The 20,220-nt window shown below is 35.9% G+C and overlaps 2 protein-coding genes across 10 annotated transcripts in view; one reads left to right on the top strand and one right to left on the bottom strand.

The window, feature by feature from the left end:
- LOC135682810 (beta-2 adrenergic receptor-like) overlaps window positions 1-12,842 on the top strand; it is a 49,656-nt gene extending 36,814 nt beyond the window's left edge. For 6 of the 8 annotated variants that reach the window (XM_065197856.2, XM_065197854.2, XM_065197852.2 and 3 more), the window contains exons 3-4: window positions 8,440-8,498; window positions 10,274-12,842. In XM_065197856.2, the coding sequence (XP_065053928.2) occupies window positions 10,304-11,374 (1,071 nt within the window). In that variant the 5' untranslated portion in view covers window positions 8,440-8,498; window positions 10,274-10,303 and the 3' untranslated portion in view covers window positions 11,375-12,842. Of the gene's footprint in view, window positions 1-2,322; window positions 2,458-8,135; window positions 8,277-8,439; window positions 8,499-10,273 lie in introns of those variants that run through there. The other 2 variants (XM_065197859.2, XM_065197858.2) reach the window with 2 other exon arrangements.
- Window positions 958-20,220, bottom strand: part of LOC135682808 (tuftelin-interacting protein 11) — a 38,349-nt gene continuing 19,086 nt past the window's right edge. Inside the window, exons 23-26 of one of the 2 annotated variants that reach the window (XM_089113193.1) lie at window positions 19,832-19,862; window positions 18,407-18,460; window positions 15,647-15,826; window positions 958-9,273 (exon numbers count right to left, since the gene is read on the bottom strand). In XM_089113193.1, the coding sequence (XP_088969319.1) occupies window positions 15,653-15,826; window positions 18,407-18,460; window positions 19,832-19,862 (259 nt within the window). In that variant the 3' untranslated portion in view covers window positions 958-9,273; window positions 15,647-15,652. Of the gene's footprint in view, window positions 9,274-12,981; window positions 13,791-15,646; window positions 15,827-18,406; window positions 18,461-19,831; window positions 19,863-20,220 lie in introns of those variants that run through there. The other variant, XM_089113192.1, reaches the window with a different exon arrangement.

Raw genomic sequence — 20,220 nt, 5'->3', positions numbered from 1 at the left:
TGTACTCCTGGCCCCAAATACCACGATAATTAATTTGCTTCTTCATCAATATTTGTTGTTAAATTGGCACAGTTACATCTGTTCAAATGGTTACGTTCCTTAAAAGATCAAAATGGCAATACTTGAATAAACCTCATCGACATCAAGAACATGTTGTAATGCCAACTCTAGGCCCGCTTTGCTGCTCTTCTTTAAAATGGCCCTACACTGTAATATTTCTTCACGTTGGTTGAGGATTTTGCGCCAAGGGTCATTTAGCCATAAACCTCGACAGCATCGAGTTTACTAATAACTGCAACCTGCAATTTGCTTATATTCACATTCGCAAGTATGAATAACAGAGTTATTATATCTACAGTAACGAGTATTCTTAGTTTCAGCTCTTGGGTAACTTAAATAGTCACTACCCTAGTTGTTTGACACCAGTTAGTAGAGTACATGGACATTGCAAAAAATGGCCTAACCTTTTCACAGGAAGAAATGCATCTTTCACGTTGGCTCAGTTTCCTCGTCCCAGGGGAAGGCAAGATAACGTCTTGGTCCCTATGAGACCGATAAACTGCAATACCTCATTTCAATGGCCAGAGGGTGTGAAAAACGATATTTTTTATAGCATTAAAAACCAATTAAAACTCAAATATAATTATTGTTTAGGTGAGGACAAAAAACATAACTTTAGCGAGTTGCCTCCACACCCAACATTACAAATATTCCTATACTTTACAAAATACACCATAAATACACAATAAAGTACAATACAGCACAATACAGCCCAGTACAGTACCATGCAGTACCATGCTGAACAAAATACAAACTACTTATACGTCATCATAGCAGTTCAGGAGGCGGAGGGTTGTAGAAACAACCAGCTGGACGAGGGTTGTAAAAAAACCAGCCGGAGGAGGGTTATAGAGACAAAAAGAAATCAAGGAAGGTGTCCAAAAAATGGAAAGTTGAGAAAATTGAAGAAATCCTTTTGGTTTACAAATTACAATCAGACAAAAAAACAAATATTATTCAAAAGCTGAATGTGTTCGCAGATCTGCGTTGCACTGTAAAATTTAGGAGTTAATTTTTTTTAAGTCATGTATTTAAATTATGACACGCTTTTGTAATTAATCAATAAAGCATGTAACTTTACATCTGTCTCAAAAGTATCTCTAACTGAAAACAAGCTACACATTTTCAAAAAAGGTTTGGAAAAACAGGTGCCAGGAAAGAGGATCAAGACTAGTTGAGTACCCCGATTTCCTGACCACGTCCATTTTAGACCAATTAAAGACAAGGGAAGTTTTATAGCACGATTTTCTTGGCCGGAGGGAGGTTGACGGCATTTCTGGACACTGTCAGGTCAAGGTGATAAAGATAGTCATGAACATAACTTTTTGTAGTATATTTCTGGCCCTGAAAGCTCTAAATCATCTGGGAGGTTTTTGTATGTTATTCAGAAATTCTTACTTTCGATAAAACAATCTAAGAACCTTCTAGATAAATTGCGTCCTAAATTAAAAGAACCTTGCCACACGAGCAATATTTCTTGTAAAAAAGTACGCGGTGACGTTTTCATTTGCTGTTGTTCATGATTTTTAATGATACTATAAAATTCAAATCTTTGCGTAGCGGATACTATGAAGCTACCTACAAAGCACCAAAAGAGTACCGGCATTCTTCGTACACAGCGACAGGATACCTTTGTTTGTTCAAATATTACATCCAAATTGTTCTATTCATACAATTTATTGATATATTGTATAAACTTTATATCAAATTGTCTTTTATATATATATATATGAAATATATAATGTATTCAATTATATATTAAAACGTTCGAAATTCATAATCAAATTTGCAATGTCCACTTAATAAACAAGAGAATCACCAGCAAAATATAAATTTGTTGTATTTACGCTTTTATGTATCGGTGAGCTAAATTTCCATACACTAAGTTGTGAAACATACACTAAACCGAGGCCAGACATATTCTAAACCGAGGTCTTTTATTGAAACTGTGCATAAGCAACTGTGGAGAGTCGACAAAAACCTTCAATGTCACTGAAAAGCTTGTAGCTATAATTATGCTTTCGGACGGAAAATAGGAAACTGACCTTCTTTGACCATTAGATGTCGTAGAAAGAAAAGTAGATTTCGTGGGTACAACGCCACTTTCTTTTTCTTATCATTACAAAACAAAAATCCTTCAGTGGCTGATAACACGCTATATTGAATAAGCTTTTTCACTTCCTTCAGCTGCAAAAGTAATCAGAATTTTACAACAATACCAAAGCGGTCCTATTAAGTATCTTACAGCAGCAAGTAAACAGTTTTTCAAGAAGCGGTAGCCTGTTGGTCAAAAGAAGGTACAGACACTTGATGTAAATCTTTTCGTTATGAAACTTTCATCCCTGTGATCGAAGAGTGACAGCAAGCTGCATTTCGCCATCATAGTTTTATGCAATGGTACAGTAAATTATTTCTTATACTTTATCCTTGAATTTGATTTCTGTTAGCTCTAAACAAACACCAAGCATATTAAGTTTTAGATGATTTCCAACATCAAATGTGTCGTTCTTGATCTTCAGATGACTTTGTTTTCGTTTTTTTAATTCACGGATAGAACCAAACATGTTTCCCCATTGATGTGAGTAGATGGTCCTTAAAAGCCACTATTAGAAAGCTCCCAGAATTATCTGAAAAACTCACAAACAATTCCCTATTACTTGATAAATAATAGACCAGATCTCGCATTGCCTATTGACTGTAACTGAAGCAACTGGGTGAGGAGATGAGGGGACATATGTTACTTACCCTCGGAGGTTCCCATACCACAATGTGCTTTTCGATTGCATTTTTAATGCAGATGGGAGCAATTATGCTCGAACAATGAATATCAAACGGTTCTTCTTAAACCGACAAGTAAAGATGGGATAAGTGCTCAGAGAGGTGCTCAAGTAGTCGAGATTTTAATTTTACAAATGTTATCTGCGTGAAGAAACAGTATCGGCAGACAGGTTGCTGCTAGAAGAGAGTTTGCCTAGCAGGGGCGTTACCTGACCTTTCTGACTTACAGGGTTACGCAAAATCGAATTACCTGGCGAAGACAAATAAAAGTAGATTCTTTTCTTTTTACTGCAAAGCAATTTAATTGACCAACATAATATTTCGCCTGGCAACTACAGATTATAATGTGTGAGAAGGAAGAACCGCAGGATAGGCTGTCCGCCGGATTCTGTGAATCTTGCAATGGGTGACGTTACGAAAGATATTAAGGAACAAAGCAATACGACGACGAGAATCCAATGTCACAAAATAAAATTTTCAAAATTAATTAGATTTAAAGAATATGCTTTAAATTTAATTCATTTTGAAAATTTTATTTCGTGACATTGGATTCTCGTCGTCGTATTGCTTTGTTCCTGTATATCTTTCTCAACTACAGATTAACCTGATTTTATAGACAAGCTTCTGGAAAACCAAAGGGCTTGAAACGATCCCTCCTGTTCTGTTCTAAGAATTAGAAAAAAAGTTAGTTTTGACCAGTGATGTGCCTAGACAATTTTGCTTGGGGGGGGGGGGGCGTTAAGAAAAAAATGGCCAACTTTACTTTTTTGACCGACTTTTTCTCCATATTTTAACAATGAAAGAGAGTATCATATATACATTCAATGATAACAAAGTAAGAGCAAATGATGGCATGAAAGTATAAGGAAATTAAGTTTGCGGAAACTAATTTTCCCGGAGTTCGCGTTTTTAGGTGAATCCATGAGCATTATTTTGCAAAAATCTAATGTTAGGTTTATCTGCAAAAATGAACTACAGTTCAAGGGGTTTCAGAGGCTCTGGAGCAAAATGGTAAGATGAGGCCCCCGCGAGCGGAACGAGCAGAAATTTTTTTCGACCACACCTTTCAGATTAGCTTAAAATGCTTCTCAAAAAATTTCTCGCAGTCATTTTTTGCAGTCGTTTTTGCAGGCAGTTATTATTTGCAATGCACTCTTTTTTTACGAACCAGTAAATTTAAGTTATGGCTTACCTTTTTTTCGAAATTCTGAGGCTGGATTGTTCTTAATTTGTTTTAAATTAATAGGTTGTAAGCAGTGCAATAGCTAGCCTTTTCGCTCTGTGAGGTGTTCAGGCCTCATTTGCCAACATAATGAGTGAGACAACCTTTATTTGCCGACAAGTTTGAATAATCACAGAAAAAACACCCACACATGGCTAAATATCCTCATTTTTTAGATAAAACGTTGTTCAAAATTGCATTTTACAGTAGCTTAGCCTCAGCTCGTTCTTAATTTGTTCTTAACTTTCGACCAACTTCGAGACTCGTGTTCTTAAAAAAAATTGCTCTTATAAAAAAGAGTGAATTACAAAAAAGAAAGTTGACTACGACCAACCACGACTAACAAAATAAATGAATTACAGGTTGAAATTTGGTCAAACTTTCTAATCAATGCTAAGGTTACCGCTGCATAACCAACTATCTTAAAGTTTGCAGACATTGGGGGTGGGGCAGGGGCGTGACGCCCCCCAAAACACCCGCCATCGACACATCCCTGGTTTTGAAATAGAGATGCTCTCAAGTTACAGAACATTGTCCATAAAGTAGGTCAGGTCTGAATTCGCTAACATCAAACGCCAACTGTAACATGACGACAAGAGTATTTGTAAACTGTTGATCACTCTCAGCTTAAAAATTCATTTTAAACCTCTTATAATTATTTTGATTCAAATTACTCTTATTTATTCAAAAACCTTCCAATTACAAATAAAACAATCATTCAAATCTTCATTCTTCCCTGGATAGTTAAACAGAGATACAAATTTTATCCCTCTATTTTCTAACTGTTTTTCTAAAGATTATTGTTTAATTATTTCGTACATAAGAGAGGTTCTTGAATGATGTAAGTTTTCATTGACTTCCCAGTTCACAAACTTACGTGACGAAGATTTACACCAAAATGAGCAAACACTCTTCCAACCTTTTTTAGTAATGTTTATTTTCCACTCTAGATAATATTTTTAAAGCCAAATTGATACAGTACCCTAAAATTAAGGTCCCTTTTGTGGTACCTGTTTTTTAGATCGACGGTTATACAATAGTACATCAAGGGAGTGGTTTAACTATTTTAACAAGCGCAGGGAAAAAATTATTTCTCTAGAGGCAAGTCACTTCAGTGAAACTCTTGTTGTTTTATCAGAAAATCATTTTAAGTACCTATATTTTCTTTATAATCTCGTACGCTATTTGCAAAAATGAATGTCCCGCGTGGTTTCACACAACTTTCCATTTAGCAAGCCTAAATGTGCCTCACAGAAAAAAAGGGAGAAACATTGGTAAAATATCTTTTGTTTTAAAATCGCTTTTTGGGTATCAGAAAAAGCATATATCAATCAGACCACCTATTTAGGCAAGGTGCTTTTTCAGCTCTCACTTCATAGAAACAGGGTTACTGGCTTTAGGCCCTGGCGAAACGACTAAACATTTCACTAAGCATTTCACTCAACTTTTGTTTCGTGGAAAGTTTATTCGTTTTGCCACCCTTTTTAGTATTGTTTAGTCGTGTTGTTGAGCAAAGTTTGATTCTGGTCAACATGTTTAGCGTTGTTTAGTGTTGTTTAGCCAATGTCCAGTCTTTTTGTCACCAGTTAAACATTTGTTGTGCCAGCGCAGGCGCCGTAGTTGTGGGAATCCAAAGGTTTTCCATGGATTTTCTCTGTTTTCTACGTGACCCAAAATATCTAGAATGCCTTCGTGACACATCTGCTTCATCTCCTTGTACACTACTGTGTTTTCTTCAACAGTCAACTTTGTTATCAATGTGCTAAAAAGTATTTTCTTTTCCCTTCGTTCCATCAAATTCTTATTTTTATCCACTTCTTATACTTGAAGTTTTTTATGCTAACATACAACATAAGAAACATAAAAAAATTCCTATGCAAGATCCCCTACAACCCCAGTTCAATAATGTTGAGTAAGTTTAGTGAAACGTTTAGTCGCTTTGCCAGTGCTTTACAGCAAGTTTCATTATTTCAAGAAGCATGCTTGTGTTATGTTACGGACCGTACTTTAAATGGAACTAGAGTTTATCCCAAAGCTTTGCAGCAGGTTTCGACCAAGAAGCTTTACTTAGAGGATGCGATTCAACTGTGTATTTTGCAGTGGCGGAAATTGAGGCTTTAATTCGGGGAGGGGGGGGGCAGTTACGATTTTCCGACAAGATATCATCTTGGGTCATGTCTAATTTTAAGGAAACTGCACCTTTTGATTAAAATAGGTGATTTTTGGCGGGACCCTTCAGAAATCTTTGCAAACCAAGCCGAAATTAGGTATCAAGAAGAAAAATCCATTATGATTTTTGATATCAAGATTGACATCTCATCTAAGTCAATTGATGATACACGAGGCCAACCGATTACACTATTTACAAGTCGTTCATGATAATAAGATGATTGTAATTGTAATGTTCATTTTCTGCATTTTATCATGTTTTCTTCAGTTGGAAATACGTTTGAAAATAACTTTTATTTAGAAGAATCCGATGGAAACTTCGGCTAATCTTTACGGAACTGAAGTTAAATATACAATTCACAAGCATTTTTTATTTCGGTCATATATTGTTTGTTTTATTGCTAAGTACTAAGTGCTATTTTATCAGCTATGCTATGTTCAAATTTTGCAAAAAGGGCACAAAGAGGTTATAGAGCCCCCTGTGGTAAAAAGGGAAAATACGGATCACCTGCGAGCGAAGCGAGCAGAAAATTTGGCGAACATGCACCCTAGATTAGCTTAAAATACATTTCAGAACGATTTCTTGCAGTAATTCCGACACGTTAAACGGTTGTCAATTATCTGACGAAAGCCTGAATTTTCCGACGAGAGGCTCGAGCCCCCCCCCCCTACCCCCATGATTTCTGCCACTGGCATTTTGAGAAATGCCTAGCTTCTTACGATTATCTACAATGCCTGCCAAAAGTCTTGGGACATTGATGTCAATTTCTAAGGTCATAATCAATCATCCCCCTCTCCCCTACAAAACAATATTAGTTTACTATGAAATGGGTTAGGATTTTAGGAAGCACTTTCTTTTGCGTTTCTTTTATGATATTTCTTTAAATTATCAACATTGTTTTAGAGGGCAGGGGGCGGAAGTAGTAATTTTTTTTCATGAAAGGAATGAAAGATATCAAATACAACGTAAATAGCCGGGTGTTCCAAGTACTTTCGGCAGGCATTGTAGATATATACTGTGCTTACCAACCTATGAATTTATAAAGAAAACTGAAAATACTTCAACTTCTAGATATCATCAGCATCATAGATCGTTAGGGCAGTCGCTCCCACTTTTGCCTTCAATGCTCATCTTTCTCCGTCCTTTGCTTTTCAATAGTTCTTTAACTCTACTCAGGCCCGTTGGAATGGGGGTCAGACTGTAGTATATTTCCTTTATAACAGTGTACTAAATGAGAGGGAATACAATGGGCAGCCCCCCCTCCCCCAATATGAATTTCGTTCCGACGGCACTGCTACTGAATATCAATCAGAGGCGTGGTCGTTAGGTTTCGTTTGGTTTGGCTTTGCAGTATCTGGTATCTCTTTTGTACATAAAAGATGTTGGCAATAGAGAGACCAGGACAAAAAGTTAGAAGTTGCTGCCTTTCGCACACGATAACGCTCGTTAAAAGAAATCAGTCAAAAAGGGTTAAAAGGAGCGGCTTCTTGAACTTCGTGGTAGGGTGGGGAGTCCATAAATCAGAATATCTTCAAAAATTTCACATGCTGAAAGCAGACAACTGTGCTTACCGACCAATCCCCCCCTCCCCCCGGGTAACAGCCCCTGCTTCCAGTTTTTCCAACTCGTGATCAGACGAATGTTGAATCCTTACAAGATAAAACATTGACACTCCATGGGAAAAATATTTAATCATTTGACCGGAAACTTGACTGTTGTGAGCTCTTTCCAGTATGTTTTGTGTATCCTCCTGCACATTACTTGTATGGCAATGCGCATTACTTAAGTAGCTCATACGGTTTCAATTGAAGATAAACTGACAATAGCGTCGGGTTGGTATGTATACACTTGGGTAGACCAGCAGTTTCAGGGCATTCAAAATCAATTTTAATTCTTCAAAATGTTCTTAAATCGTGAAAGTGATTGATTGGCCAAGTAATCCCGGAGCGGCGACGCATAACAACAGTCTTATGAACGGTAGATCTAGTGAGACCACTGGATTAATGGATTGGTTATGAAACGGCTCTGTTTAAAGCAGACGCAGGGGTGGGTTAAACAGGTTTTCTTAATAACCTTCGCCGTATGCGATATATACTATTTACATGCTGCTGGATGCACTGACTTTCTTGTGTATGGTTCAACTTTAAACTTGTCAAACTTCAGGAGGCTGGAAATCCATTGCGCTTATTTCCTCTCTTGATCATTTCAGTTTGCAACTCAAATTCGACGATTTCCCAAGTTAGATTTGGAGAACCAACGATTGAAAAGGTATGTGCTTCGAAACTTAATGAGTTATGCATTTTTTTATATAACATAGCGTATTAAGATATTAAGCATTGTGAAGGATAAGTATTACAAAGGTGTTATAGCAACTCAACTTATGTTTGATACGCAACTCAACAGCTATAAGAAACTTGCGGTGAGATTTAAAAGCTGTGACAAAAGACAACTCGTATTGATCATGGAACGTCTGATAATATAAAATTTTGTCGCTTGATAATATCAGTCGACTTTAAGCTCAGTTCTGAAATACTACGTTTTCCAAGTTTCGGGTTTGGAAATTTTCGCTTTACCTTGTTTTATTTTGATGCTATCATACACAAGAAATTTTTATGATTTTACAGACCTCCGATCTTCTTACCATCGGAATCCTCGATAGCTAGAGTAGTTGAAGTTCAAATCTCAGTGCTACAGGGGGGAGAGGGTGCCTGGGGATGAGCACGTCCCTCCCAGCTCTTGGCAGAAAGGTTTTTTAATTCCTATTATGCAGTTAGAAAATGTTTGAGGCGAGGTAATACTTTAATGAATTTCGTGATGTTATTCCATGGTTCCAAACTGCATCTACATCTACGTAACCAAGAATAAGTCACGAGTGTCTTAATTTGTTTACTGCTGGCTAAAAGTTTTCTGGCAATTTACTTTGCCCAGCCATAACCCATCACCGCTACACATTGACCACTGACGCCGCCATTGTGAAAAACATTGGTCTTGCTGGGGACAAATTCAGAGACAAATTTTCTTAGAAATCTCTTCATTTGATGCTCTAAAATGTTAAAAAATGTGCCTTTGAACGGTGTTAGGGAATGAAGAGGATTTGTGATTAGTGGTTAAGAATGATATGTCAATGATGATTGATGATTGCAAATGGATCATTGCGATGATTACAACGACAACAGAGATAATGATGATGAAAATAAGCATAAAGACATTTTCTTTTTCAATTTCAACTTTTTGCAATAGAAACCAAAAAAGGCACAATCTATCGAATATCTTACATAAGTCAGCAAAGAGTGCGAACGTGCCAGCATGCTGTCCCATTCTAAAAGATATCATCTATACATTTATGTCGCCGCTTTCTAAACTGCAGGGTCCACCTTATATTAAATCAGTAAATTGAAAGTTCAGCTAGCGGTTTCACGTACAAAATCTGCCGAGACATCTCCAATGAATAGTGAATGGTTCATGTCAATCTTAACTGACATTTCTTTCTCTTAAACATGATTCGCTTTACTGTATTGTGTTGTTGATTCTAGTGCTAAAAATTTCTTTAAGATTTCTTTAATACCAATTACTGAAAAGCTACTTTTTAGAAACACAAAATGGTAACATAAGACTAACATGAGGTAGAACACATAAAAAGTCGCAAAGAGTTTATCTTTCTTTTTATTTATGTCAGTTTAAGAGGATGTAGCTGCCCAATCGTGAAAACAAATAATTTTCATCCTATCTTTAAAAGAAGGATTTTTAAGCAGTTACCAAAGGTTGTGGGAAATTAGTACAATGGTTTCCTAATTTCTAAGTTATCTTAAGGCTCAACCTTTTATAGACGGTTTTTCTGTAAAAAAGAAAGCGTGTATTAACCGAGGAAGACTCCTGGCGGTGAAATAATACCATCTCGTTGCAGAATAAACGCAGACACTTTAGATTGATAACTTTGAATAAAACTGTTGTGGGTTTCTTTGTTCTTGGCTTGCTTGTGATTGGTTGATAACTGTTGAAAAAGACCATGAGTTACATTCTACCTACGTTATCTATTGTTGCAGGTCGTAAAACAAGGCGTTAGATGAGCAGATATGGAACAGGAAACCAACATATACCATGGCCTTCTCATTACAGTTTCTGTTCTCATCATATTTTCAAACTCGTATTCACTCTCACTCTTCATGAGGTACAAAAACCTGCTGTCAAAGGTAAACTTCATGCTACTTAGCTTGGCATTATCGGAATTTATGACAGGCGCAGTAAACATACCCTCGATGGTGCACGCAGAAAGGGTGAATGCTAAACACATGATGGAGAGTATTACATTTCTACTGACAGCTGATATAATAACAATTATGTGCGCTGCAACAACGATGATGACTTTATGCGGCATCATCATCGATCGATACTTAATGATCTGCTTTCCTTTTAAGTATATGAGCATCGTCACGAAACGTAAAATCATAATGTTTATCATTGCCAGTTGGACGCTGCCGCTGATTGTCAGCTTCGTACGCCTTGTATGGCTTGCGCCACTTTTGAGCGTCAAACCAACGCATATAAAAAACTTTACGCTATACAACGAGAAAAGAAAGACTGCTTTGCGGTACGACAGGATCTTCTATATTGTCGGCAGTTCCACATATCTCCTCGTTGTGATAACATTGGTGATACTCTTCGTCCTGATGTTTCATTCCATACGACGATTGGGGAGAGATGAACGCGAATTCACAACGGAGAGGCGGGACAAGGAGATGCTGAAACGCGAGACTAAAGCGGTCATTCTTTTTGCTGTGATGTTCTTTGCTTTCATCTTATGTTGGACACCGCTAGTCATATTTCGCCTGTTAGCGTCGGTTTTCCCGAAAATTTTCATACAAATACCGATGCGAGTAGTTCACGCGTTGATCATCATCAAATATCTTACATCAATCTTAAATCCTTGCTTGTACATTCTTTACAAATATGAATTCTACCAAGAATTCACAAAAGACCGGAAAGTTATAAAGAAACTGTGCTGTTGTCAGAAGAGACAAGGGCACCAGAGAGACTTGCTAACTGAAGTATCCTTTGTAAGCCATCAACACCAAAATGGGCAGAGCAACTCGCATTGGCTGGACAGTAAACATGAACAAGGGCTTTTATCCGCAGCTGAAGTTTAGAAGACCACACTCAGACATTTAGAGCTCATGCAATGTTGCTGCAACTGCAACTTTGCTGCAACACACATGCAACACATTGCAATGTTGCAGCAACGAATTCGAACTATAAAAACTGGAGAGTAGGACAAGAACATTTTGTATAGCAGTTATAGAAGCATATATTAAGTTAAATCATCGATTACGGGCAAAGTGTGCAGAGCACCAGATAGATATGGGTCTTCTAGTAAAGACGATATGAAAAAATTAAGTTGACAACGACAAAAGCTGTACAGTTTATATTCGTTACTTTTTTAAAAAGTATATCATTATTTTAACCACTGTATAATAGAAATGTACTATGTTCAGGACACACAATTGCAATTTTCAACTTTGTTAAGAGCTTTAAAAAAAATTTTCTGTTTCCGCGAATTGCTTAATTTACAGTCAATGCTTATGTAGATTCGAAAATGTGGTTTTCTTACAAATAACATGAAAATAGCCAGCCACCGTGAAAATAGCCAGTCGGGAAGAAAGCTACCGTGAAAATATTTTATTGAATAAGTTTAAACTCAATATCAACCAGTGTAAATTCCCTTTATCTGTAAATTAATTCACATAAAGAAAATAAATGGATTCCCCCCCCCCCCCTCGTATATCAACCATTGTGAGGCAGCTATTCTTTACATTTACATATGCTTCGGTTTGCCAGCTAGTCTCCTTCATCGAGAAGCATTCAAGCTCACAACTAATTAGATCTTGTCACTAATTGTGGCTTACTTCCCGACCATCATACCATTTGAAAAGGGCAGGCTTTGAAAAAACCTGTTACAAAATCACTACCAGATAACTTCATCAGGTCCACAAATAGTAATGCAGGTTAAAAATCACAACTTGATGTATATGGGTATACCCTGTCCTTTAAAAATGATTCAATGCCTCGAAAGAATGCCTTGGAAGGATGCCTTGGAAGAATGCCCTGTAAAAATGCCTCGAAAGAATGCATTGGAAGGATGCCCTGTCAGAATGCCTAGTAAGAATGCCTTATAAGGATGCCTTGTAAGAATGACTTTACTTCACCCCGTAGCTCTTAAGCATTGTTATAAACTGCTCTTCTTGTGTAAGAAAGACGCGATATGCACTTTTTTAATTTTGGTTAAATCCATTATAGTAGCATGGTTTAATTCTATTTTTTTGCATTTGTAACTTTGTTTAGGCGCACATTACTTTTATCAAACGTACAATTGATACACGAGCTTGGAAACCCGTTTACGCAACTACCACTATGTACGTTTACGCAAAATAAAACGGGCAGACAGGCTTTTTAAGTTGATTGGAAAATATATGAACCGATAAACCATGTACAAAATATATGACCGTGTAATCCATGGATAGATTTGATGATTTACTATATAAATATGTATACGACGAAAGAGAAGCTGTGCTACCTAGCTACATCAAACACATCCCTTTAAGAGAAATTACTGTGTCTATTTCTTGCGTTTGTCTGATTAAGAGAGCTTGTCTGGCAAACAAGGTGGAAAATGAGATTAGTGAGTGAAAATAGGCTGAAAATACACTTGCAATGAATCTGATATCTAAACATAGGTTAAGCGTAGTCAATAGAAGGGTCAGATTAGTAAGAATTTCATAGATACAGTTAGGCACTTTATCAAAACATGGTCAACAAAAAATATCTTAACAAACAAAATATTCGAAGTCTAGACAGTTTAAGTAGTATTTGCGCTCAGGAAATGACAATGGAAGAGGCAGCCTAAAATTTTCTAACAGTGTACTGATCTTCGGCAGCGGACCTTTCTGGTTCAGTTCGTCTTGTGACCCATACAACAACCTCAACGTCCCCACTTTTTTCTGGAACCTTTATACAACTTGAATAACTCATTGCTGTTCATCATAAAACCCAAAAGTAAACTCTAGAAAAAGTCTATCTTGTCTTTAGCCTTAAGCATAGTAGCAGGTCTTTTCCAGGCCAAAGTTCTTTTGGATTTAATCTTTACAGGATCTGTGCACTCTGTACTAGCCATGACCAACATCAGTGTTCGCAAATCGATTGAGTTATGCTGACGTCACCAAGAACAGCTACATATCAGTTCCTTTCAGTGCACTTAGTAAAATTCCCAGCGTTTCTTGACTTTATAAAATCAAATATCACTTGCAGATTTATTCACGGCTCATTTTCTGGTATCAATGTTATTCTTGCAGTTTACGAGTTTTACGTCAAGTATAATGCATTTAAGACCTCGAGAAAATTCATCACAAACACGATTACCGTAAAATCCACGATTAAGCAGCGGGTATCCTCATTAACAATGCTCGTTGATCGCAAAACACTTTAAGCATCCAATATTAAACCGGGCAGCTGACGTAACGTCAAATTAGTGGTCTTAACTGGGAAACAGACCGGCATTCAGAAGGATGTCTGTGAAGAGAAACAAAGGTTATCTATTCTAGAACGTGGCATATTATAAAGAGGAAGAGCATGAGAAAATACAAGCAAAAAGAGTATAGGACCTAGCATAGAGAGGTTCTCGGTAGTCGAAGGCCGGGAAAGGGTTTAGTGGAATGGGAAAGTCTATCTGTTGATAAAAAAACGCGAAATATCTTCCTAAATTATCACAATGGACAGATAATAAGGTGACATAAGCCATATGCAAATCAATATAAGCGAATCAAAAAGCGTATGAGTGGTATGAGGCTCACTGATTGGCCGATTGTTTGGTTGAAAGATGGTTTAGGACACTTTAAGACAAGGTATCTGTCGGTTGCCTTTCACCTCACGTTAAACAGTATTATGAAAAGTGCAGTATTGGTAGTGGTTGCATAGGAGAAAACAAATGAAATTCAAAGATGCTTTCGGAAAACTTTCGCTATGGATTTATTCACAGGAAATGATTTGGATAAGATAACACATTAATATTTCGGAATTTCCTTAATAATTAAGTTAACCCCTGATAAATTATCTTTGAAGGATTGATTTGGCCTTCAACATAACAAAATAATAAGCTTAGAAGTAAATGAGTTCAGCAGTTTCCCTCGTGACAACGATATCTAGTTAAGACATTTACCAATGATTAGAGAGGTAATTCAGTGTCTATGATAATAGAGCATTATTTTTAAGTAAATCTCTACAATCACAGTTAGACCACGATTTGATTTTTAACTAAATATAATCTTGTAACAAATGCCAATTCTTGTAGCTCTAAATAAATTTCACGAGTTAACGAAAAACCATAGTTAATAGGGGTGGCATCAGCCTTTTTATTTCTTTTTGAAGACGTTAAATAAAATTTACAATGTAAAAGTAGAAATTTCCTTTATTTCTAGAATTTAGAACTGCAGCACAATTTTTAAGCCAATTTGGCATACAATAACATTTTTGGTTGCATACATCAACTAGAGTAGTTATGTGTAGAAACGGTATTGCAATAAGGTGGACCTTCAACACAACAAAATGGCATAAAAAAGCGAAATATTGTGTAAAAATGTTTCGACATTCAACCGTTGACACACCAGTAAGTATCAAAAGAAGGATAGTGGCTAGAAATTAACAAAGCTGTATATTGTAGTGTTAATTGACAAAAACCCGAGAGCTATCTACCTTTGACTGCCTACTTTCGTCGTCATCGTACGAAATTTAATCGTTCGCAAGTTGTAAACCTTAGAGCTATTTGTTTCACCAATCATTTTCCATGTAACCCACACATGCTAAAGAGTTTAAGTGAGAAGTCCTGGGACTTTCGGGACAAAGATAGACCCGAAAAACGATAACAAAATGAGAAACGACCTTTCTTCCCAATTATAGTTGTTTGGGCACGGATCCTATGAATGCATATTTGTGGAAATTCCAAACAGCCATTGATTCATTTTTCGCACCATCTCAATTACTTGGGTTTTACAACAATTTAAGCAATCATTAGCAGCATTTACATTTCATGGACGAATCGACAGAACCTAAATAGTTTACAGAAACTTGAAGTTCCCGAGTGAAGAGAATAAAACCAGCGAGACAACCATTTGGAGCTGGAAACAAAACATGTACTTTGTCCACGGTAAGGTCCGAGACTGATAACTAACACCCAATAGCTCACAATTCTATCGAAACTCAAAGAAATCTTCGAAATGAGAACGGCGATACGTTTTGAGAATGAAAAACCTTAGATTGCTGAAAAGATAGATTTTAATTTACGCATGGCAAGTTTACTTTATCACTCAATAAGGAAAAACTTGTTGATCAAAAATACTTGATTTATTCAATATTTAAGGGTGTAATCATACCTTGAATCAACGAGACGTGTTGATGAGATCTTGCAGCGATGTAGGTCTCCACTGGCCTTGAAAACTCGTGAATATCACATTTCGATCCAAATAAACCATTGATTTTCCAAATGAATATATTGCTTTACCTTCGAAGCGTTTGTTGGGCATGGGCATAAAGAGGATGTTGTTCTCTTCAGCCTGAAAAAACAAGAAAGAGATCATAATGAGCAAACATCAATCTTGACCATTATATTCAAAAGGAGGTAAATTCTTTAAATGATTTAAATTGTCATTGAAAGATTACACTATAACAGTGTCATTCAGATTATTTAAAACAGGAGCATTTAGGGATAGCAAATTTAGCCTATATCAAAATCGAGATTTTCTTTATTTTCCTGAACTATCATTATTGCTCAAAGTTTGCAGTACTGATCTTAAAAATATATTAACTTCTTAGCAAACTAATTTCCTTTCAGCTATATGTATCTTTTTAGCTAAACATTCCTCTTTAGAACGGAACATGTTTTAGAAGATCTCCGCAGCCATTAATGGCAAGCTAAGGGAAAAACAGGCATGACAAGTAGAGAAATAAACAATAAAATATATAACACATGGAAATAAAGAGGGGGGGGGGGGGGTGAACATAGAAATGTTACGGTTTACCAAGCTTTCATGGTTTACTGCTTGCAAAGCAAGAAACAGTTCAAACTTTTCTCAAAATGGGCATCTCCATTTCGAAAGCTTAACGATTTAGGCAAAGTTAAAAATCCAAGACATGAAAGTTAAGGACTGTCTTATTTCATCAAGTATGAACTAAGGGAGAGGGTGAACGGCTACTGATAAGCTGTCAGAAAAATAGCGAGACGTTACTTGTTTTACTGAGTAGTAGCATCAGCATGCAAGAAAAATTGGCAGATCTCGCAGATAGAAAAGTGAAAGGAGAAATGTGGTTGGGCCTACAAAGACTGATTAGTATTGTAACATCAGATCAAATGCAATGAGAATATGGATGGCAGCGACAAACTGATTCTATCAATTGAAAGCACACTTTGTTATGCGGATCAGTCACCCAAGTGCTTGCTCGGCTAAAGATCGATACTTTCATTTCTCATTTCAAATCATATTCTCAGTAGATGATGTCATCTGTGGCTTTCAGGTTAATAAGAAATACTAATTTCTTCGTCAGAGAACCATTTATCATAAGAGAATTTCAATTATCTATAGTTTAGCGTTTCCAGTTTTGTGGAACAAGAATTGATTGTATGCAGTCTGTATCTTCATTATAAAAGCTGTTCAGCTAAAATTAATATGAAAATATAGGGAAAATTAGACCAGCAGAATAAAAAAGTTTTCTGTTTCTTGAAGAATGTAATTTCTGTCATTAAGTGTTCATGGGTTTATTTAGGTTTATATCATTACTTAAATTTTGTCAAAGGCACTGAAAACATCGATGGTTTTTTCAAACTACCGGTGATTCACCCCGTAGAAACTGAACTAATGAAAATAGTCGACAAAAGCCCATTTCAGCAGAGTAATTAAAAAAGAGATCTAGTGGTTCAGATGACGCAACAGCTTCAAGCAATGTGACTAGAATTGTTAGTTATATATGGAACAAACAAACAGGACAGCACCTCACATGCTACTTATAAGGGTCGGTATTAAAACTGGCTGAAAGTGAAGGAAGATTGATTGATCAATTCCAAACAAAAATCGTGCTTATCTATCAGGCTGGGGGTATCTCATTTTAGAACAAACATGACAAAGCGTACTACGAAAAGAGACGAGAACATCTCTTAAGCAAAGAATCCGAGATTATAGAAATATTTTTGTTTCTTTTGTAAGTTGTATACAGTTTTACGTTTGAAAAATTTAATGTGTTGTCTGAGCAAGGAAAAATCTCTGTTTCTGTAAGGAAATCTAGACTAAGAAATCAATACGTCACTTGAAAGCTGAGATGAAATTTGAAAATGGCTAATAAGTCCCGCATTCCAGATCTTTGGTCAAAATCTATTTGTGTCTTTTCACAGGTTTTTGATAAACCATATTGTGCACAATCAGATCTAGACACTTCACATATGCAATCACTCAAGGTATTATATTTCGGATATCAAGGTTGGGTAGCAGCTCTCTGACAATTTGATTAAAAGCTTCGTATTGAGTGCCAGTATTGCTTTCTAGATTAACCTTGCTTCTCATTTAGCAACTAGACAGCGATATCCATAACTTCAATATCATATGAAAATCAAGGGCTAAGCTTTTCTATTCTTGGTAAAATGAGATCCTTTCTTTGACCTCAAGTACTTCATGTAGCCTATCAAGGACCTAAATTTGCGTGCAAAATATACAACTAGACATAAAATTTCATGTAGCCTATCTTAAAGGATATATTTTCAGATACCAGCGTACTTTGGTATGAGACCTCAAGTGCAGAAAATATATAATACATAATATAATGGTGTATAAAATATAAACGGGCCTAAAAAGAATTCTAGCACCCATATGCTTCTATCTAAGCTGCGAGACCTCTTCAACTAATCATTGAAGTATAACATTCTACCGGAATTGAAAAGTGAAAGATTGCCTTCTTCTGCAAAACATATCGACACTTGTTCTCTACCGGTGAACCTAAATGAGTTTCCCAAACTACAGGCCCGCTCTCAGAATTTGAAGCTACAGACTACGGTCACGAAAATTTGTCTCTAAACTTACAAAAAAGTTTGATCGCTAAAAAACCACTAAAGGATATAAAAATTAATTTGAAAAAAAAATATAGCTCACCGCTTTTTCGATGAGATCCTTGAAATTTGAAGGAAATCCACTTGGCGTTGAAACCTTGAGAATAGAATTTTAGGTTCAATGGAAAAGTACGAGTTGTGCACCTTCGTTATTTCTTCATAAAGGATTCAGAAAGACTTTGGGTACAGTGAGAACCAAGTAATAATCGGTTGATTTCAACATTGGGTTAACACTGTTTAAACACTGGGTGCTATCTATCGCACTCTGTGAAATTTTTGCTTGTTACCCGAGAAAAAAAACTCTTAGATATATAAAAATCTTACGTTGCTGGATATATAGGTAATAAGGTACACATCTTAACACAAATGGAAAGTGTCATAATATGTAAGAAAAATGTGATTGTATATTGACATTATTTTACGTACAGTCACTTGAGCTTGCAAAAAGTTAATATTAAATTACAACCACATATGCTTTTAACCTTATAATTATCACAACACGTCAACATTCAAAACTAACAGTTTACTACTAATAACACCGGAATCGCAATTCATCACTTCTGAATTAGCAACAATTTCACGCTTAAAGTGGGTAATTTTTGCATAGGCCCAAAAATCTAAAGTAACAAGAAAAAAATACAAAGAAACAAAGATTGTTAGAAAAATTCTATTCCTAGGGCAGTACTTCTGAAGAAATACCAAAATAAGCGAATTTATGAGGTCAAGAGAATATGAGGTCAAAAAGCACGATGACAAAAAACAGAATCTTGAGATATGTAAATAAAATTATTACTAGAAAGATTGAAAATGTCAAGAAAATCCTCGAGTCAATATTATTTTTATCTAACAAAGTTTAGCAACAAATAGGCACAAAGAATTCAAAAATGCATAGAAAGATTCCAGTCTTCGTCAAAGCAATGAATGAAACTTTTATTTCGGCAGAAACTCCAGAAAGGGGAAAATCGCACTTCAAATACTTGATTTACAAACACTGCAATTGATGTTAAGCCATGATCACTCAGTTTACCTTGAGGCTTAGGAAAAGATCTTATTAAATATAAAGGCATTTATTCTTCAAACGACTGAATTAAAACAGTGGGCTTTCATTGTGAAAACATTAATGATGTTACTGCGTCTTTTAAGCGAAAAAAGCACAATAAGAAAACTCGACCATAAAATTAGACTAATGAAACATTTCAGCTAACGTTCCCATTGTCAGAATTCTCGCCATATTGCAAGCGAAACTTTTTAATAGAAAATTTCAAGGAATTTTCTTTTCATTAAACTGTCATTAATCATAATAAAGATTGTATTACAAATGTAAAATAATCAAATACTTTACATTTATGATACAATCGTCATTAAAGTTCCAAGAAGAATTAGTACAAAACCAAGATTAACCTTACAGAGCAAAAACTAAATACTTCTGGTAATACTTCCGAGGAAAAATATTTGCAAAAGCGCTCACCTGTTCTTGGGGGCTGGTTTCTGTATACTTTCTGAAAAACAAACAAAATACTCGATAAATTTGTTGCAATGGCCTGTTAAAGAATTACAGCTTTTTAATGATACTGAAAGTTCAGGTTACTTGCTTGGATGAAATTTGAAACACCATAAACAAAGATCGTGACCAAAGGATGATGTTCCAATCCTTGAAAAATACTTTCGAAAAATATTTTTTAAATATAATTGTAAAAGAGTAGAAGAGTAGAGTAACAATAACTTGTGTATCACATTAAGCTTGAAACTCAGAGTTGCAAATGCAAATTTCTGTTCTAAATATAAAAGAGTGAATTCCGTAAACATGTAAAACGATGTTAACAGGACTATATTACATGACAATATGGAGTTTACTTT

This window comes from Rhopilema esculentum, chromosome 16, assembly GCF_057945365.1.
Source record: "Rhopilema esculentum isolate cy_ngs chromosome 16, ASM5794536v1, whole genome shotgun sequence".
Lineage (NCBI taxonomy): Eukaryota > Metazoa > Cnidaria > Scyphozoa > Rhizostomeae > Rhizostomatidae > Rhopilema > Rhopilema esculentum.
This window is presented reverse-complemented; position numbering and strand designations above follow the sequence as displayed.